The following is a 15,959-nucleotide window of genomic DNA, read 5'->3' on the forward strand; positions in this document are numbered from 1 at the left end:
TTTTTAAGACAGAGTCTTGCTCTATTGCCCAGGCTAGAGTGCCCCAGAGTCAGCCTAGCTCACAGCAACCTCAAACTGCTGGGCTCAAGCCATCCTCCTGCCTCAGCCTCCCAAGTATGGGCCATTATGCTAGACCAGTGTTTCGTTCTCAAAGTAGGATCCCTGGACTAGCAGTATTGGCATCACCTGGGAACCTGTAAGAAATGCTAATTCTTGAGCTCTATCCCAGACCTGTGGAATTATGATCTCTGGGTTTGGGGCCTAGTAGCCTGTGTTATTATAAGCCCTCCCGGTGATTCTTAAGCTCAGTCAAGTTTAAGAACCACACTGTACTAGACCAACTGCAGAGGCATGATGCAAGGTCATGTTTGCAGGCACATGTGGATGACATAGAGAAAACAGATGCCTGAGAGAGCAAGCAAAAGAGCATAGACTGTCTGACTCCCCACTGGGCACCTCTTTACCACCCCTACTCCAAGCCACCATGCCTGTAGGTGGAGGATGTATCCTCCTGTCCCAAAGGACAACAGCACTGTTCCTTCCACACCCTATCAGTAAGACCTATCCAATTTTAAACCACTCATATCTCCTTGGAGGTTCAACACTTTAATCATAGGTCAAAGGTATCACCTTCCATCTTCTCTAAGCCAGAAACCCACCTTGCCTCCCTATGTATTACCCTTGCATTCAGTCAGTCTCCAAGTTGTAATTGTGGTCTCTTGGAAAGATCCTTTTTTTCCTTCATCCCATGTCTGTTACTTTCATTTAGATCTCCATATTCTCTTGCTCAGACTATTATAACATTCTTTTAAATGTTCCCCCTGGCTCTAGTGCTCTTCCTTATAATGCATCTTTTCACTTCCACAAAGATGATGTTACCAAAAACTCTTAAACAGATTAAACATATTCACAGGATAAAGCCCAAATCCTTAGCTTGATGTATAAGCCCCTTCAAAATCCAGGCCCTCCTCCCTGTCCAGCTAGATATATATATATAAACATTTATATATATACACACACAGACATTTTTATTTTACCATCTCCTCCCCTGCCCTCCATGGACCTTTCCCTCCAACTACACAGAGTTACTCAGCTCCAATGTATATTATTATCTTATCTCATCTTTACCTTTACCTTTACCTTTACTCATGCTCTTCCCTCTGCCTCAAATTTCATTCTCTCACTTCTCCCCTGGTCAGCTCCTACTTAATTCTCAAGATCCCACTCAAATATCATCACCTATGTGACTGCATATTCAGGTCTTGGAGGCCCATAGGACTATGTTTCACTTTAACATAATCACATGTTATTTGGTTCATTTATGTGCTTTAGACTTGTTCAGGGTACTGTGGGTTCCTGCAAATAAAGAACTTACATCTCGTACTTTTAAAAAGTATTTTTAGTCAAAGTTTAGAGGGACCCCCATTGTTCTGCCAGTTCACACACACACACACACACACACACACACACACAATCAGCAAGTGAGTAAGGAAAAGGAAAAGAACTGTGACAGAACCAGGCAGAAAGGTTTTTCAGCAAGTCCTTTTATTTCCTAGTCAAGATAGCATTTATAATTAGGTATTATCCACATTGGTTTCTCAGTGTCCTATTGGTGAGAATTTTTTCTGTTAAATTTAAACCCATATCACAAACTGGAGCAGAGATTCATGACATCTCAACAGTTTTTGTACCCTGTCTAAGAAGAGTGGATCAAAAACATTTGTTCATGGTAAAGCGCTATGGACATGACCTAGTTACCACAGCTCTTTCTTAGTCACTACCAGACTAGACTTCCTCATTTCCTCATTTATACTCAAGGTCAATGACAATGATGACATGCAGCTACAATTTCTCCTTTCTTGGCTTTTTTTATTTTTATTTATTTATTTATGTTTTTGAGACAGGGTCTCGCTCTGTTGCCCAAGCCAGAGTGCAGTGTCATTATCATAGCTCACTGAAACTTCAAACTCCCAGGTTTAAATGATCCTCCCACCTCAGCCTCCGGAGTAGCTAGGACTACAGGCATATGCCACCACACCCAACTAATTTTTCTATTTTTTGTAGAAGCAGGGTCTCGCTATGTTGCTCAGGCTGGTCTTGAACTCCTGGCCTCAAGCAATCCTCCCTCCTTGGCCTTTCACAGTACTAGGATTACAGGCATGAGCCACCGCGCCCAGCCAATTTCTCCTTTCTTATTCAGGGTACTATGAGACAAGTTTCCCTTGTTCTTTAATAGATATTACATTGTAGCTCCCATGTGGAAAAAATCTTATGATGTAAAATAATCTGTAAAGACATCCCCTTCTTGTTCTAGTTCCTTATTAAACCTTACATAATATATCTCATGGGCAAGAAAAGGCCTAATCCTTCCCAAACCTTGCTTTCCTATGGATAGTTTTCCAAATCTGCTTGTTCTCAGATGAAAGAAGCATGGATCATATCATGGGCAAAGGCCAAGAATGCCCTGGGCCTGCTTCAACAAAATAGCCCAAAGGTCTTTAGGATCTTCTGAACTGAACTGAATGCCTTGGAAAGGATTAATAAGTTTATAATGGAAAGCTCATAAATGGATTTCTGGCCCCAGCACAGTGGGTTCTAGGAATGAAGAAATGTCCCTTAGCATTTTGCTGATTTTCTAATTTATGACATGTTTCCTTTGGCAGATAAGTCAATGTTATCTACCTTTACATTAATGTCCACGTGCATATCCCTTCTTCCTCCTTTTCCTCATACATTAAAAAAAAAGAGAGTAACTTGGTTTTCTCCCCATCACCATCCACCTGTTCCATGCAACAATAAAATCAAAATAGGATGAAATAACACTTTAGGCACAAAAACCCATTACGCTCTCCAGAAGGAGTATTATGAGGATTTGGGGAAGGGGACGTGGGGGGGGGTGTAGAATAAAGTTGTCATTTTGTATTTGTAACCTTCATAATTAAAACAAGCCAGAGGAAATTAGCTACATGGCTGTTATGATTTCTACTGTATGATCAAAAATAATTATGGCACTTTGCCATATGTTCTTGCCTTCTTCTTAAATATTGCTGTTGGGATAAGATGAGATTTGACATCAACTAATTGCTTATTTCTAATATACAGTCTTGAGCTACAGTGATTCTCAAGAGGAAAAAACATAACTTGGTGACAAAGAGACTCCAGAAATAAGAGCTTTTCTAACTTTTAACTCTATACATAATATAGACAAATTGCACAGATAAATATAACCAGATGTGTATTGGTCCATGGGAAAATAGTTGTCTGTTTTGATAATAGGAATGTATTCTATTCATTTAGAGCCCTTCAGAATCTTCAAAATACCAGTTCTGAGTTGAATGAGGAGAAATAAAACAATTCATATCGAACTGGAAATAATTCAGTTGCTGGTCATTCCTGTTGGAGCATCACAGTGTTCTGAAACCAAATATCTCACAAGTGCATTAATGAGTTAATTATGTTGCTATATTACATGTAGCCCAAGTCTGAAGTCACTTGCTTTGTATTTAACTGGTGGGGAAGAAATTGGGGCAGGAGGGGAGTAAAAACAACATAAATTCAGGCAGATCTGTGCTCCAATCCTGTTTCTGCCATATAACAGCTGTGGGATTTGGACAGGTTACTTCGTCCCTCTAATTCATGGTTTCCTCAATTGGGGATAAGAAGGCCTACTTCATAGAGTTGATGTAAGGGATTTGTAAGGGCTGTAAGTATTAGTTTCCTGCACTGTTTCATCCCCCTACTCTACCCCCAACACTCATCATGGCTCTGCAATAATAAATACGTTTCAATGTTGGAAAGACCCATTTGGTCTTTCTCAGATAAGGATAGTTTTCTTCAAACAGGTTGATTCCTGCACATAAAACATAATACAAAACCAAAAGTACATTCAACATTGTGGACTTTTCATATGTGGTTGCCTCTGTGATTTAAATGTACAATCTAGAGTTTGCATGTGAAGGTCTTTCAAGATTACTGTTGGGAATGATCTTCTGAAAGATGCCTCATTAAGGAAATGTTCACCCAATTATGAGCACTGAAGCAGTACAGCAATATCTGAAATAATATTGCAGCATACTATAGGTCTTTTATATGAATTTTAGATATAGTATTTAAAAAGAAAACTCAGCCTGTCTTAGGGCTTTTTTTTTATCTTCCAACACCAGCCTTATGAAGGCATGTCATTCTTGTTTTAAACTTTATGTGCTGACCCAAGTAGATATCAACATTAGTTCCCCCCTGGGTCCATGGCTTCTAACTTTTTAGAAACATCTGAAACAGTGTTGCTCCATCTGCCCTTTCTCAGGAGATTGTGTCCTTTAGAACTCACACCCATATAGTTTAGGAATGCCTAATAGGGTATATTTTAGGTGGGAGTCACCTATGTCTATATGCAGCTTTGGTGTCAATGCTCTTGTCAATGGCGTCAATGGTCTTGTCATTCTAATTTATTTGGCACCAATGGGTGAGTGTATGTATGTGCTTGAAACATGGCATCTGTAATGTTTTTCTTACTCTTGGGAAAATCAAACTTAAAATGACATTTCAGTCTTTAAAATGCTTTTGTGAATTGTTATCACTTTCTTCAATTCTACCTTCCAAAGGTAGGGCAAGAGAAGGATAAAATTGAGTCACACATGCAGCTGTTTCTATAATTTACATGCAGCTCAATGGTGATAGCATTCCTTCCCTTTACTTTCTCCCTGTTTCTGGAGCCACTGCTTTGTTGGTTCCTGAATGGCTGAAACTGCCTGTCAACAAGGCAGTTGAGGCAACAAGGCTTGAGACTTCCTGCCTCTATTTACCTGCTACCATTTACCCTGAAAACGTCCTCCCAATAACCATTCCCAATACTTTTTGTCACGATGTCATGCCTTTACACAGGAAGCTACAGCGGAATCTTATTCTTATGGGATCAGATAAAATCTGCAGTCTGCATTCAAAGCTCTCAGTGGCTACTCTGTACCCTTTGAACCTCGTCTATTGACCCTCCTTATCACTACCTCTTAGCTCCTACCTACTGCTCTGGCTCCTATCTCTATATATTCAGTAGTCATTTTTTTTTTTGAATGGCCTCATGTCTTCTCTGCTGGCAGGCTTGGAGTCATTCCAGAAGGTGAGAGGGGGACCAGAGGGACACAACTTTGATGAAGACAACTTTAAGTCAAGTACTGGGTTAGGTATTTAGGTGCTGTACCCATATCATCTCATCTAATCTTTGCCAAAACCTTGTAAGGTAGATATTATTGGCCCTATTTATGAACATACAGTAGGCACTTAATGCATGTTTGTGTGATGAATAAATATGCAGAGAATATTTGCACTGTGACTGAATAAAAAGAAACTAGGAAAAACAAGATGCAGCAGAGAAACGATACCTCTCATCTTACTTTCAACCTATCATATCTTAAATGAACACTTCAATTTTAAAAAGAAATTTTAAGAATAGAATAAACCAGAGGGTTGGGAAAGGAGAGAAAGTATCACATGTTACTAGAGTTTGGGATTGCTTAAGGCATTTTGACAAATGTGATTTTGCTCAGTTTCCTCTGGGGGTAATCCACCCTAGGTCAGGCATTTTTAAAGATTAGATTTTGAAATAAAGTTTTGCACCTGGGAATGTACTGAGGCAGGAGAGCATATCCCTTCTCTCCACTGTTCTAATGCTTAAGTGTGAGAATTTTCGAATGAGATATGAAAGCAAAGACAACAAACCCTGCAGGATAATAGTCTCTAAGGACTTTAATAACAGCCATTTTTAAAGCAAAGCCTGTGGACTCCTAAATCCATAGCTGCTCCTTTAAGATGCATTGCAATGCAGTGGACCTGAAAACATACTCCTTATCTACCTAGAGCAACCAGGCTCCAAGCCAAACAGCAGTCCTCAAATTAACTCTTGTTTCTCTTGGGATGACAACTCTGCTGCTTTTAAAGGTATTGCAATGGCCACATATAGAAAAGAAAAAAAAAAGTCATACTCTCTTGTGACTCTGTACCCAGCTCTATTTCCTGATCTAATTAGGAAGCTCCAGTGGTTAGATTAGAGTTTTTATAAGGCCAAGACTATGGGTCCAAATCCTTTATATGAGTACGTCTCAAAAATCCCTTAGGAAGGATAATTTACTTTCTTTTGCTAGTTTTAATTTCTAATCCATGATAGACTAATACTTTTGTAACATGCAATAAAAATGAATTACTAAAAAAATTTACAAAAACCAGACATATAAAATACATGGCCATGCTTTTTTATTTTTAGATTGCTGTACATGTCTCTAAAGATTTACTCTCAATTTCTGTTCTTCATAATGGAATATCTGTCTCTGTGTATCTGTGTGTGTGTGTGTGTGTGTGTGTGTGTGTGTATGTGTGTATGTATGTGTGCTCCAAATCCTCAACCATTTATAGCCCATGTTTAATGAGTCATTTTGGATAACTAGGATAAGGGACTTTTACTTTTGTATGTTCGTTTTTGTCTTGTTTAATTTTTTTAAAACAACACCACCTTTTCAAAGCTACTATATTGGACAAAAGTCTTTTGAAGCATTACACATACGCCGCTTTCTTCTTAAACAGATTTACTGAACATAAATCTGCTTTCTCTGGCTAATTCAGGATCATCATCATTAACATTAATTATTTTGCTTTGCTATAAAGCTAGGGTGATGCCTTTGACAGGTACTAATACATGTAGAGCTGTTAGTTTCCACACTGTGTGACCCTGGTCAATTATGTGTGCCTGCAGCTCCTTTTACACATTTCTGGTTCCCTGTCAGGTGTCACCTCTTGCTACTCTCAACTTAGCCCACAAGGACAACTTCTTTCCTATTTTCTATCTTGTTTCTGACCTCCTAAATTCTTGGAAATCAGATCATCACTTCCCCCTCCCATCAAGCTTATTTGAATTAGGCAAAAATTATCAATAAGGAGGAATTAATGGCTTTGCAATTGTTCATATATTAACTACTTTCAGAAAAGCTTAGAGATGGTGTCTCTATAATAAAAATTTTAAGGAGATTCAGTCACTTGTTTTCCCTATGTCATTTTGTTTGTTTGTTTTCTTACTTTTCAACTATATTAAAATGGGGAAGTTTTCATTCACTGAGTTCTTTTTTAGAGACAAATACATCCATATACATAGAAAAGAAAATATGTGGATGCTATTACCCATGATTTTCTGGAATAGTATCATAACCATTTGTTTGGATAATAAAAAGAAGTGTTCAGCACTAATTCTTGGTATCTCCCTTCTTAATTTTTCTTCTAGTAAAAGTTTCTAACTTTTCACATTCTTCCCCAGTTGTCTTACTACTTATGAGCACCATGGATCATTCTACTTGTTGAATGAGATAGTATAAGTTTAATACTCAATAACCCTTGTACTTTTCTTTATAAACTTTTATTCTCAGTGGCTTCCTAAAAGAGGGTTTTATCCTACTTAGTTTAAGGCATTGTGTTGCATTCTACCTATTTCTACCTAACACTCATCATCCATTCTAATCAGGTTGTCAATTAATTGTCCGTGCTCAGAAACCAAACTCATATCACCTTTATGCCATTTCCATGCTATTCTTTTTACCTGAAATATCCTCTTTGCTCCACCTTTCTCAGTCATATTCATCCCTCAAGGCTCAAGCCAAGTCCATGACTTCATGAAATTTATTTCTATCGCTTGATTTCCACATGGCTTCTCTTATAATAGTAAGCCTTACATTAACTATTATTTATTAAAGACTTCCTGTGTTCTGGATGCTTTTCAAAGTATTTTACAAAAATTATTCCATGTAATATTCAAAACAACCCAGCAGGTAGGTATTATTATTTAATATTTAGTGAAGCCAAAGAGATTAAAGAGTTTTCAATGTTATGCAGCTAATAAGGGAAAGAGAACTGGGAAGAGACAAATCTATGTCTATTTAACTGCACTTTGCCATGAGTTTTCCCTGGAGGCTGAGAAAGGGATTTACAACAAGAGTAGCCTAGACTCAGGTAAGAAGGAAATCTGGAATTTGTAAAAATCCTCCAGGAAACAGGATCCCCCTACTCCTAAAATAACTACAGTATGAACATACTGCTTGTCTCATATCTGAACTTTTTTGGTACTCACAGCTGAAATTTGCTCCATAATTGTACAGAACTTTAGGCTATATGTTTCTTTTAGGGGAGCACACATTATTTTTCTATTTACACCCATTTTCTTAATTACTTTATGGTCTCTCTTATTGCATTGGATGTGTTTCTGTCTACTGCTACAGATCTGTTTAGCAGTCTCCATATTAATAAGACCAAAAAATTACTCTTTGAGTGCTGAAAATGATGTTATCTTTCATTGTGTAATGGCAGTGCTAGATTTACTGAAATTTCGAAGGGGGCATTATTAATGGGAAAAATTGCCATCAAAAAACTAAAACTCAGAGGTAATACAGCCTAGTGGTTAAGAGCACAATCTCTAGAGTCTGACTGCCTGGGTTTGAAATCTGGCTGCATTGTTTATTAGCTATGCGACCTTGGACATTTTTAGTCAACCTTTTTGTAATTTCATTTTCTTATATGGAAAATGAAGATAATAATAATGCCTACCCTAGAGACTTATTAAGAGGATAAAATGAGCTCATGTATACACAGTGCTTTGGATAGTGCCTGATATGCAGTAAGTCTTAGATATGTAGTTGCTGTGGCTGCTGCTGCTATGGTTTTTGTTGTTTTGTAATAAATACTTTTTTCTTCCTGTTCATTAATATTCTTCCTAAAGAATGCAATCACAAGAAGAGAAAATTACATGAAATACAGTAATGTAGTAACTAAGAACTAAGGCTTGAGTTATCTCTTCTAGTTAAGTCAGAAGTGAAATAAAACTATCTAAAATTTTCTATGAAAATTACCCTGTGCTCAGATTGACTACACTCTGAGAACCCCACTTGATTCTCTATACCAACCTTCTGCTTTTTTGTACTCCCTAAGTCTAAAGTTTAGTCTTAAGACAAGTGTCTTCATGGTAGTTTTATGCAAATGAGAGTATGTTCCTTCCTACCTGCCCTGTCCTCCCCACCTAGTACTCATGCTGCCTATCGATACTGAAAAATGTCCACTAAACTGTGCCAGCCTTTGATAGATGGCCTTGTGTTCTTCATTGATACTCACCTCCCTTTTAGGGCAACTTGCCTGAGTCCTGTAGCTTGACAGATCCGTACTATCCTGCCTTCCGAAAGCAGCATGGTCAAACTATGTTTATGCTGATATGCCAAGTCACTACCTGGTGTGGCTCATAGTTCACATGACTCTTGTAGACAAAGAGATAATTTACTAATGGGAGAATTTCTGTTCTGGCAATAGGATATTTTGTAGGAAGGAGACCTTTTCATTACAAACAGTTTTTGCTTACAGGTGGTCCCGGATGCCCAATTGCAAAACGAGAAGTGAAAATGGTAGTCAGCATTCCATTTTTCATTGAGGAAAAAAAAAAAAAATCTATGTGGCTTTATCAAGAAAGAGTGCTGTCTTTCACTGTGCTTTCCCCTCAAAAATATTTTTTTCCCTCTTCTAAGTAACACCCTCCTTCAGCTTTAATAACTACTGTATGTTACATCCAAGGCTTATAGCAGATGTGTTGGCAGAGACAGCCCAAGATCTTCTAGAGTCGAGAGAACTGAATCCAATTCCCAGTTACTAGATATGTGACTTTTAGGCAATATATCTGATCCTCAGTGGTTTCATCTGCAAAACAGAAAATATGAAGTAATTCACAGAGCCAGGGAAAGGAAAAACTAAGGTGGTGCATTTGTAAGTGCTGCGTAACCTGTAAAGCCCTTTCCTGTACATATGTCATTTGTTGCTCTAAACTACCATCATGACCTAGAAAAGTAGTACTGACATATGAGTTACCTTCCCCCCAATGCTAAAACTTTACTTCAGCCACTTCCGCATTTCTAAAGGGAGAGGTTTTTATCTCAGTATCTATGAGGTTTGGCAAGAAATTCTCATCAATATTTAGTTGGTAATATAAATGAATTAAATAAAGTACACATTAGATTTTAGGAAATTAAAGACAGAACTGTCACTTGCATTCCTCTTATATTTCCCATAGTGCTAAAACTAGACAAATAAGCAGTCTTTGATATAATACTTTACCAATTTTATACTTATTTCTGTATTGATAATACAACAAAGATGTTTATATGCAATGTAATGTACATGGAAAAGATGAAAATTAGCAAATTCATGAATCAACATCCTTTTTATGCTTGGAAAGACCTTCTTTAGTCAACAAAAGAAAGTGTTGATGGTTTCATAATATACTTGTTCTTTTTTTTTTTTTTGAGACAGAGTCTCACTCTGTTGCCCAGGCTAGAGTGAGTGCCGTGGCGTTAGCCTAGCTCACAGCAACCTCAAACTCCTGAGCTCAAGCGATCCTCCTGTCTCAGCCTCCCGAGTAGCTGGGACTACAGGCATAAGCCACCATGCCCGGCTAATTTTTTCTATATATATTTTTAGCTGTCCATATAATTTCTTTCTATTTTTAGTAGAGGTGGGGTCTCGCTCTTGCTCAGGCTGGTCTCGAACTCCTGAGCTCAAACGATCCGCCCACCTCGGCCTCCCAGAGTGCTAGGATTACAGGCGTGAGCCACCGCGCCCGGCCAATATACTTGTTCTTAAGGAATTAATGACTGGGCCTGGATCTCTGCTATCAATGCATGATATTGATATAAAAGTTCAAATATACTATTGTTTATATGCTAGTTAATGTAGAAAACTGATCTTATTAGTAAAAATACTTAATTTTCTTGAACAACTAAAAGTATGGCTTTAACCCCCCAAGTACATACTTGGAGATAAAGTTTTAGGTAGTGTACAAATCATTTACAATAGGAGAAGTAAAGTAAAAAAACAAATGAGGAAATTATACGGAACTTGGAATCTGGTTGGGGTATTTAGATAAATCACCTCACTTTTCTCTTTTGCTTAAGAAGTAGCAAATTAGACAGGACATGTTATTCCACGTAGGTAAAAGAACAAAAAAGAAAAAAATCAAATGGATATATATTTGACCAAACTCCACTCTGCAAGAAGCCCAGTGCTGGTTTTCTGCCACATAACTAGTTTCAAAATCAGTCTATATCCTCCCAGTACAAGCCTGGTTTTGATGAAATAAAGATAGATGCTACTCAATCTGTTTTAGTATTTTCCTTCTTTCAACTTCTGATGTGGTTCTATCCATATTCCCCTGCCTGTCTCCCAGTGAAAGAGAATGGGACGCAACTCTCTTTAGAGTCCATCAGTGATACTTTGGCTGTCAAAAATAGTGACAGGAGGCATTCATTGTTCATCTACCTTACTTGTGCAACATTCAAAATTCTGCATCTTAAGAGGCTGTGATTGAAAACATGAGCCAGTTCTCCAGAATATCCAACATGCTGTTGCTGCCTCTTTCCCCCTTACTTTAGCAGAGTAATTTAATTCAATTTTAGAAAGAGAGAGACAGAGAGAAAGAAAGAGAGAAAAAACTTTTCTAGTTATACAGATCAATCCAATTGTTTGGAGCTTCAGGATGAATTTTTAAACTTGTTCAACAGAAGCATACAAATCTCCAAGAGCAAGTCAGATAATGTACAAAGCCTTCATTCATTGTGTAGGCAGAAAGGAATGCTGGTACCCAGCAGCTCTCTAAGGAATGTTCCCTTGGCTTTGACTGTTCTGCTGGGAACAAGGAGGGAAACACATATATAAAATGAATTTATAATGTCTCTGGCTTGTAATGGCAAAATGATAAGAAAAGTTGGCTGTTTAATATAAACTGTCAGTTGCATATTCCAGGCCTCCTCTCTTTGAGGTCCCTCCCACATCCACACGCCTGGCTACCGTTTAGTGAGGAGTACAAAGTGGCCATTTATTATTATTGACTGGTGAAGCCCGTGCTCCAAAATTCATTCTGTCAACAGAATGTAAGCAAAGTTGGCATTTTAAAGCGGGGATCTTTCAGTTTCTGGGTTTTCTCAGGATTGCTATGCAACAGGATCAGTGCTGTAGTCCCCGGTTCAAGCTGAAAATGTTACACAGGAAGACATACCATGTAAAGGTCAGATTCTTCTACTATGATAATTTTCTTGATCTGTGTATATACAAATGAAGTTGAATGCATAACCTCTTATCATAGCTCTTACCAAGGTCCTATGGACTTTCCACTTGTCAAGTCTAAAACTATGACGATGTTTTAAATGGGAGTCTTACTAATAAATGTATGATCCTGTAATATATGTATGATGCTGCAGTACCAAGGTGAACTTAATGTGTATTGTCAAGAAGATTCTCTCCTATGATAGACTCCCATTAATGTGCTGGTGCTATGGATCAAGTACAACCTTGTTTATTAGTCTCTCTATGCTTTTACGGTCAGAGTCAACTCTATAGAATACTATTTACATGGAAATATGACTTAACCTATACTGCAATGAAATGATTGGCACTGGAGTGTACTTTATCACAGAATTTTATTTCATATAACTTCCATAAAACAATATGTTTTGTCTGTGGCCTAAAGATATAACTTATGAAATTTATAAAGTTATAAATATATTACTTTCCAACTCATAACGGCAAGGAGTAAATTTATCATACCTAATAAGATGCCCATTTTCAATCTATATAATAACATGAAGAGACAATACACTAAGAAAAGTGATTTGAGGTGTATCTTTGTGTTAGTTGGCCTGACTGAAATGTCTTTAGAGCGAATAATTTATTTTTTACACTTCTCCAAATTCACATTCATAGCTGTTTTTTTTTTTCAGTTAGTAATTCTGCACATATTCTTCTTCCTGCTGTCCTGTAGGACCTCCAAGGAGAAATTGAAGCTCACACGGATATCTATCACAACCTGGATGAAAATGGCCAAAAAATCCTGAGATCTCTAGAAGGTTCTGACGATGCAGTCCTGTTACAAAGACGTTTGGATAACATGAACTTCAAGTGGAGCGAGCTTCGGAAAAAGTCTCTCAACATTAGGTAGGAAAAGATCTGGAGCAGAAAAGCCAGAAATGAATTAAAATGACAAAAGTTTTCTTGTTTTCTTAGCACAACTAACTAATATCTCACATGGTTATGTAAATCACCCAATTTCAGAAGGATTCATTTTATTTTGGATAAATGAATCATTTATTTATTTGGTGTGGAGATGGTACTTGAGGGTTCAGACTAGATAAAAATGGTGATGTTTTGTAACCACAGGAGAGATGCATATGAAGACATTAGAGTGAATTTAAATGAGGAGCACAGCTATCCTGATTTCATAGAGTTGTTTCTTGGCTTACTATGGGGTTATACAATAAGTGATAACATTAATGAATGTTTATTATGGAATTTTTTATTTGACATTACTTTAAATGCATACCAGAAGACAGTCTTTAAAAACCATAATGCATTATAATTAATAGTTTAGAGGAGACCTCTGCATAGCTCCTGTAGCTAAGGAGAGTGTATAGCAACTTCCTGTCTTTTGCTTTCTCTGGGATTTTGTTAAAACACATCCTCTGTAGACTAAGATTTTATCTGTACTATATTCTCCTACTTTGTACTTTGCCCCTTTCTATGTATCAAATTTCTTTTGAGAAGTTAAGGGATGTGATGCACCTCTGCACCTTTGTATAAATGGCAAAGGGAAGCTCTTCTTATCCCAGTTTTGCATTAGTTCAGTGGAAGGACAAAAATGCAGAGATAGTAAGTGAAATGCCCGTTGTTACTTAAATGATCTAAGAAGTGCATGGAGTGGAAGCCAAGATTTCTGCTTTCTAATCAGTTGCCTTTCCTAATTCGTTTCTCTTTATACAAATATTTTGTGCTTTCTTCTGTGTCTAGAGCAAGGTGGTAGTGGAAGGAGGCAGAAGAGAAAGAATGGACTTAATAATTGTTATGAAGGAATGCACAAAATAATGGCAATAATTACTACCTCTCTATATAGTAAGATTTCAGAAGGGAGATTTTTTTCTTCTTTATAGTTCTTCTAAATTGCTCAAAATTTCAACATATAACATATTTACTTCTATAAGCAGGGAAAAAAGAAATAAAATATTATTAATTCAAAAGTAGTATTGTAAAAATCTGCACCAAATATGAAATAATAATGATAGCAACTAACACTTAACATGATGCATATACATACCATGAAAATGCCATAAGCACTTTATATTTATTGCCCCACTTAATGATCTCAGCAACCCTAAGAGGTAGATTCTATTATTATACTTTCTTTACATTTGAAGAAAGTGAAGCAGAGAAGCAAAATAACTTTCCTAAGTTTACTTAGTTAGCAAGTGGCAGGTCCAAGATCAAAACACAGGAGTCGAACTCCAGAGTCTGAACTTTTAATCATCATGTTATGCCATAAAGTATAAAGAAAGAAGGAAACTTTTACAAATAAATGCAAAATAGCAGAAAGGATGAAATACAGAAGCAGGTTTCTAAGAATAGAAAAGGATTTATTTTTATTTATCAGGTATTTTTCCCCCAAGTTTACACACCAGGTTCCCAGACATTCTTCCTTATCTTCCTATTTTGTTCATGAATTTTGTGTTGATGTGTTGGTGATGAGTTGAGGGCAGCAATGAGCAATGGCATTTTCAAAAATAAGGAGACTCCATTAGTTTTCTACAGCTTAAACTCTTAAGAGAGGTCAGTGTGTATAATGACAAAGGCCACTTTCATAACATCTATCATTAAAAAGGAATGAAACATGTGAGATGGAAAAGATATTGGTAGGTAAAATAAAGAAAAGAAATTTATTCTTTTTTTGCAGGAAAGAAAAAGAAAGGTGCTATAATTGTTCTGAACATCACTCAATGCCTTTTCTCTCCTTCCTGTGAACTTGATGAAATAAAAGGAGAATTGAAAGTGGCAAACAGCATGTCAGCCAAAATATGGGCTCTTCATTCTCAGCAATTTCCCATATGCCAGCTACTGCAGTTTAATTCCTACTGTCATTAATCAAGTAAAAAACAGTTACCTTAGCTTATCTAAGGTGCTGCAAATTCTAGAATTTACATATTCAGATCAATGGTTTTGGCTTTTAAAATAGGTCTCTCTAATAACACAGGATATGTTATAAGCATTCACTTATAAAAAGCAAAGAAGTAATTGTTCACATGAAAGCAATTTAGTTTATTTCTTGGCACTTGATTGAAATAAGGATATCAGTCAATCTATAGCGAATGGCAGGGTTCAGCTGAGAGAAGCACAGTGAAAGTAGTAATCTGGGATGATTGTTAAACAGGATAGATGAACACTGAAAGAGTTAGCTACAGAACCACCACTGGCACTGATAAGCCTGCATTGTCAATCTCATCAGTTCCTACATCAGGGTTATTTTATAGTGAAAAGTTACCACAATTAAAAAATAGTTTCAAAGATACTCTGGAAAAACAGCTGTGTTTGCCCAAGTTATGACATATTATACTAAAAATTTACAGTTGGTTCGTTGTTTTATGAGGTATTCTGAAATCACTTTTATATTTCAAAAAAATGAAACCATTAGTGCTTAATTTCCCAGATATCCATTTTAATGGGAAAAAAAGTGAGCTTGAACCTAAATGATTTTGCAGTTTGCCTTTGCATTCCACTGGCTCACAAGAAGTATCCTGTGCTTCCACATCCATGTGCATATCATGTTCTTTTCCCTCCATTTATTTTCCTTCTACCCTAAATTTTTTCTCTTCCTGTGATTATGATTCTTATTTAAGTCTTCATGTCATACCATATTAATAGATTTGTCTATGTTTCTTTTCTTTTACATAGATCATCCATTACACATTCACAACTATACTCTACCTTGGACACTGTTTCTATCATATTACTCTTTTGTCCAAGAGCTTCCATCTTGTTAGTTTCCACATCTCTCATTCATTTATTTATTTGTTCATTTAACAAATATTTAATCAATACCTACTATGTACTGCACACTCTTCTAGGCACTGAAGATG

At 36.9% G+C, this 15,959-nt stretch overlaps 1 protein-coding gene across 4 annotated transcripts in view; it reads left to right on the forward strand.

The window, feature by feature from the left end:
• Positions 1 to 15,959, forward strand: part of DMD (dystrophin) — a 1,602,346-nt gene that overhangs the window by 1,231,065 nt on the left and 355,322 nt on the right. For all 4 annotated transcript variants that reach the window (XM_069463910.1, XM_069463912.1, XM_069463911.1 and 1 more), the window contains one exon: positions 12,821 to 12,993. In XM_069463910.1, the coding sequence (XP_069320011.1) occupies positions 12,821 to 12,993 (173 nt within the window). The remainder of the gene's footprint in view (positions 1 to 12,820; positions 12,994 to 15,959) is intronic.

The sequence above is a fragment of the Eulemur rufifrons genome, chromosome 30 (genome assembly GCF_041146395.1).
Source record: "Eulemur rufifrons isolate Redbay chromosome 30, OSU_ERuf_1, whole genome shotgun sequence".
Taxonomy (NCBI): domain Eukaryota; kingdom Metazoa; phylum Chordata; class Mammalia; order Primates; family Lemuridae; genus Eulemur; species Eulemur rufifrons.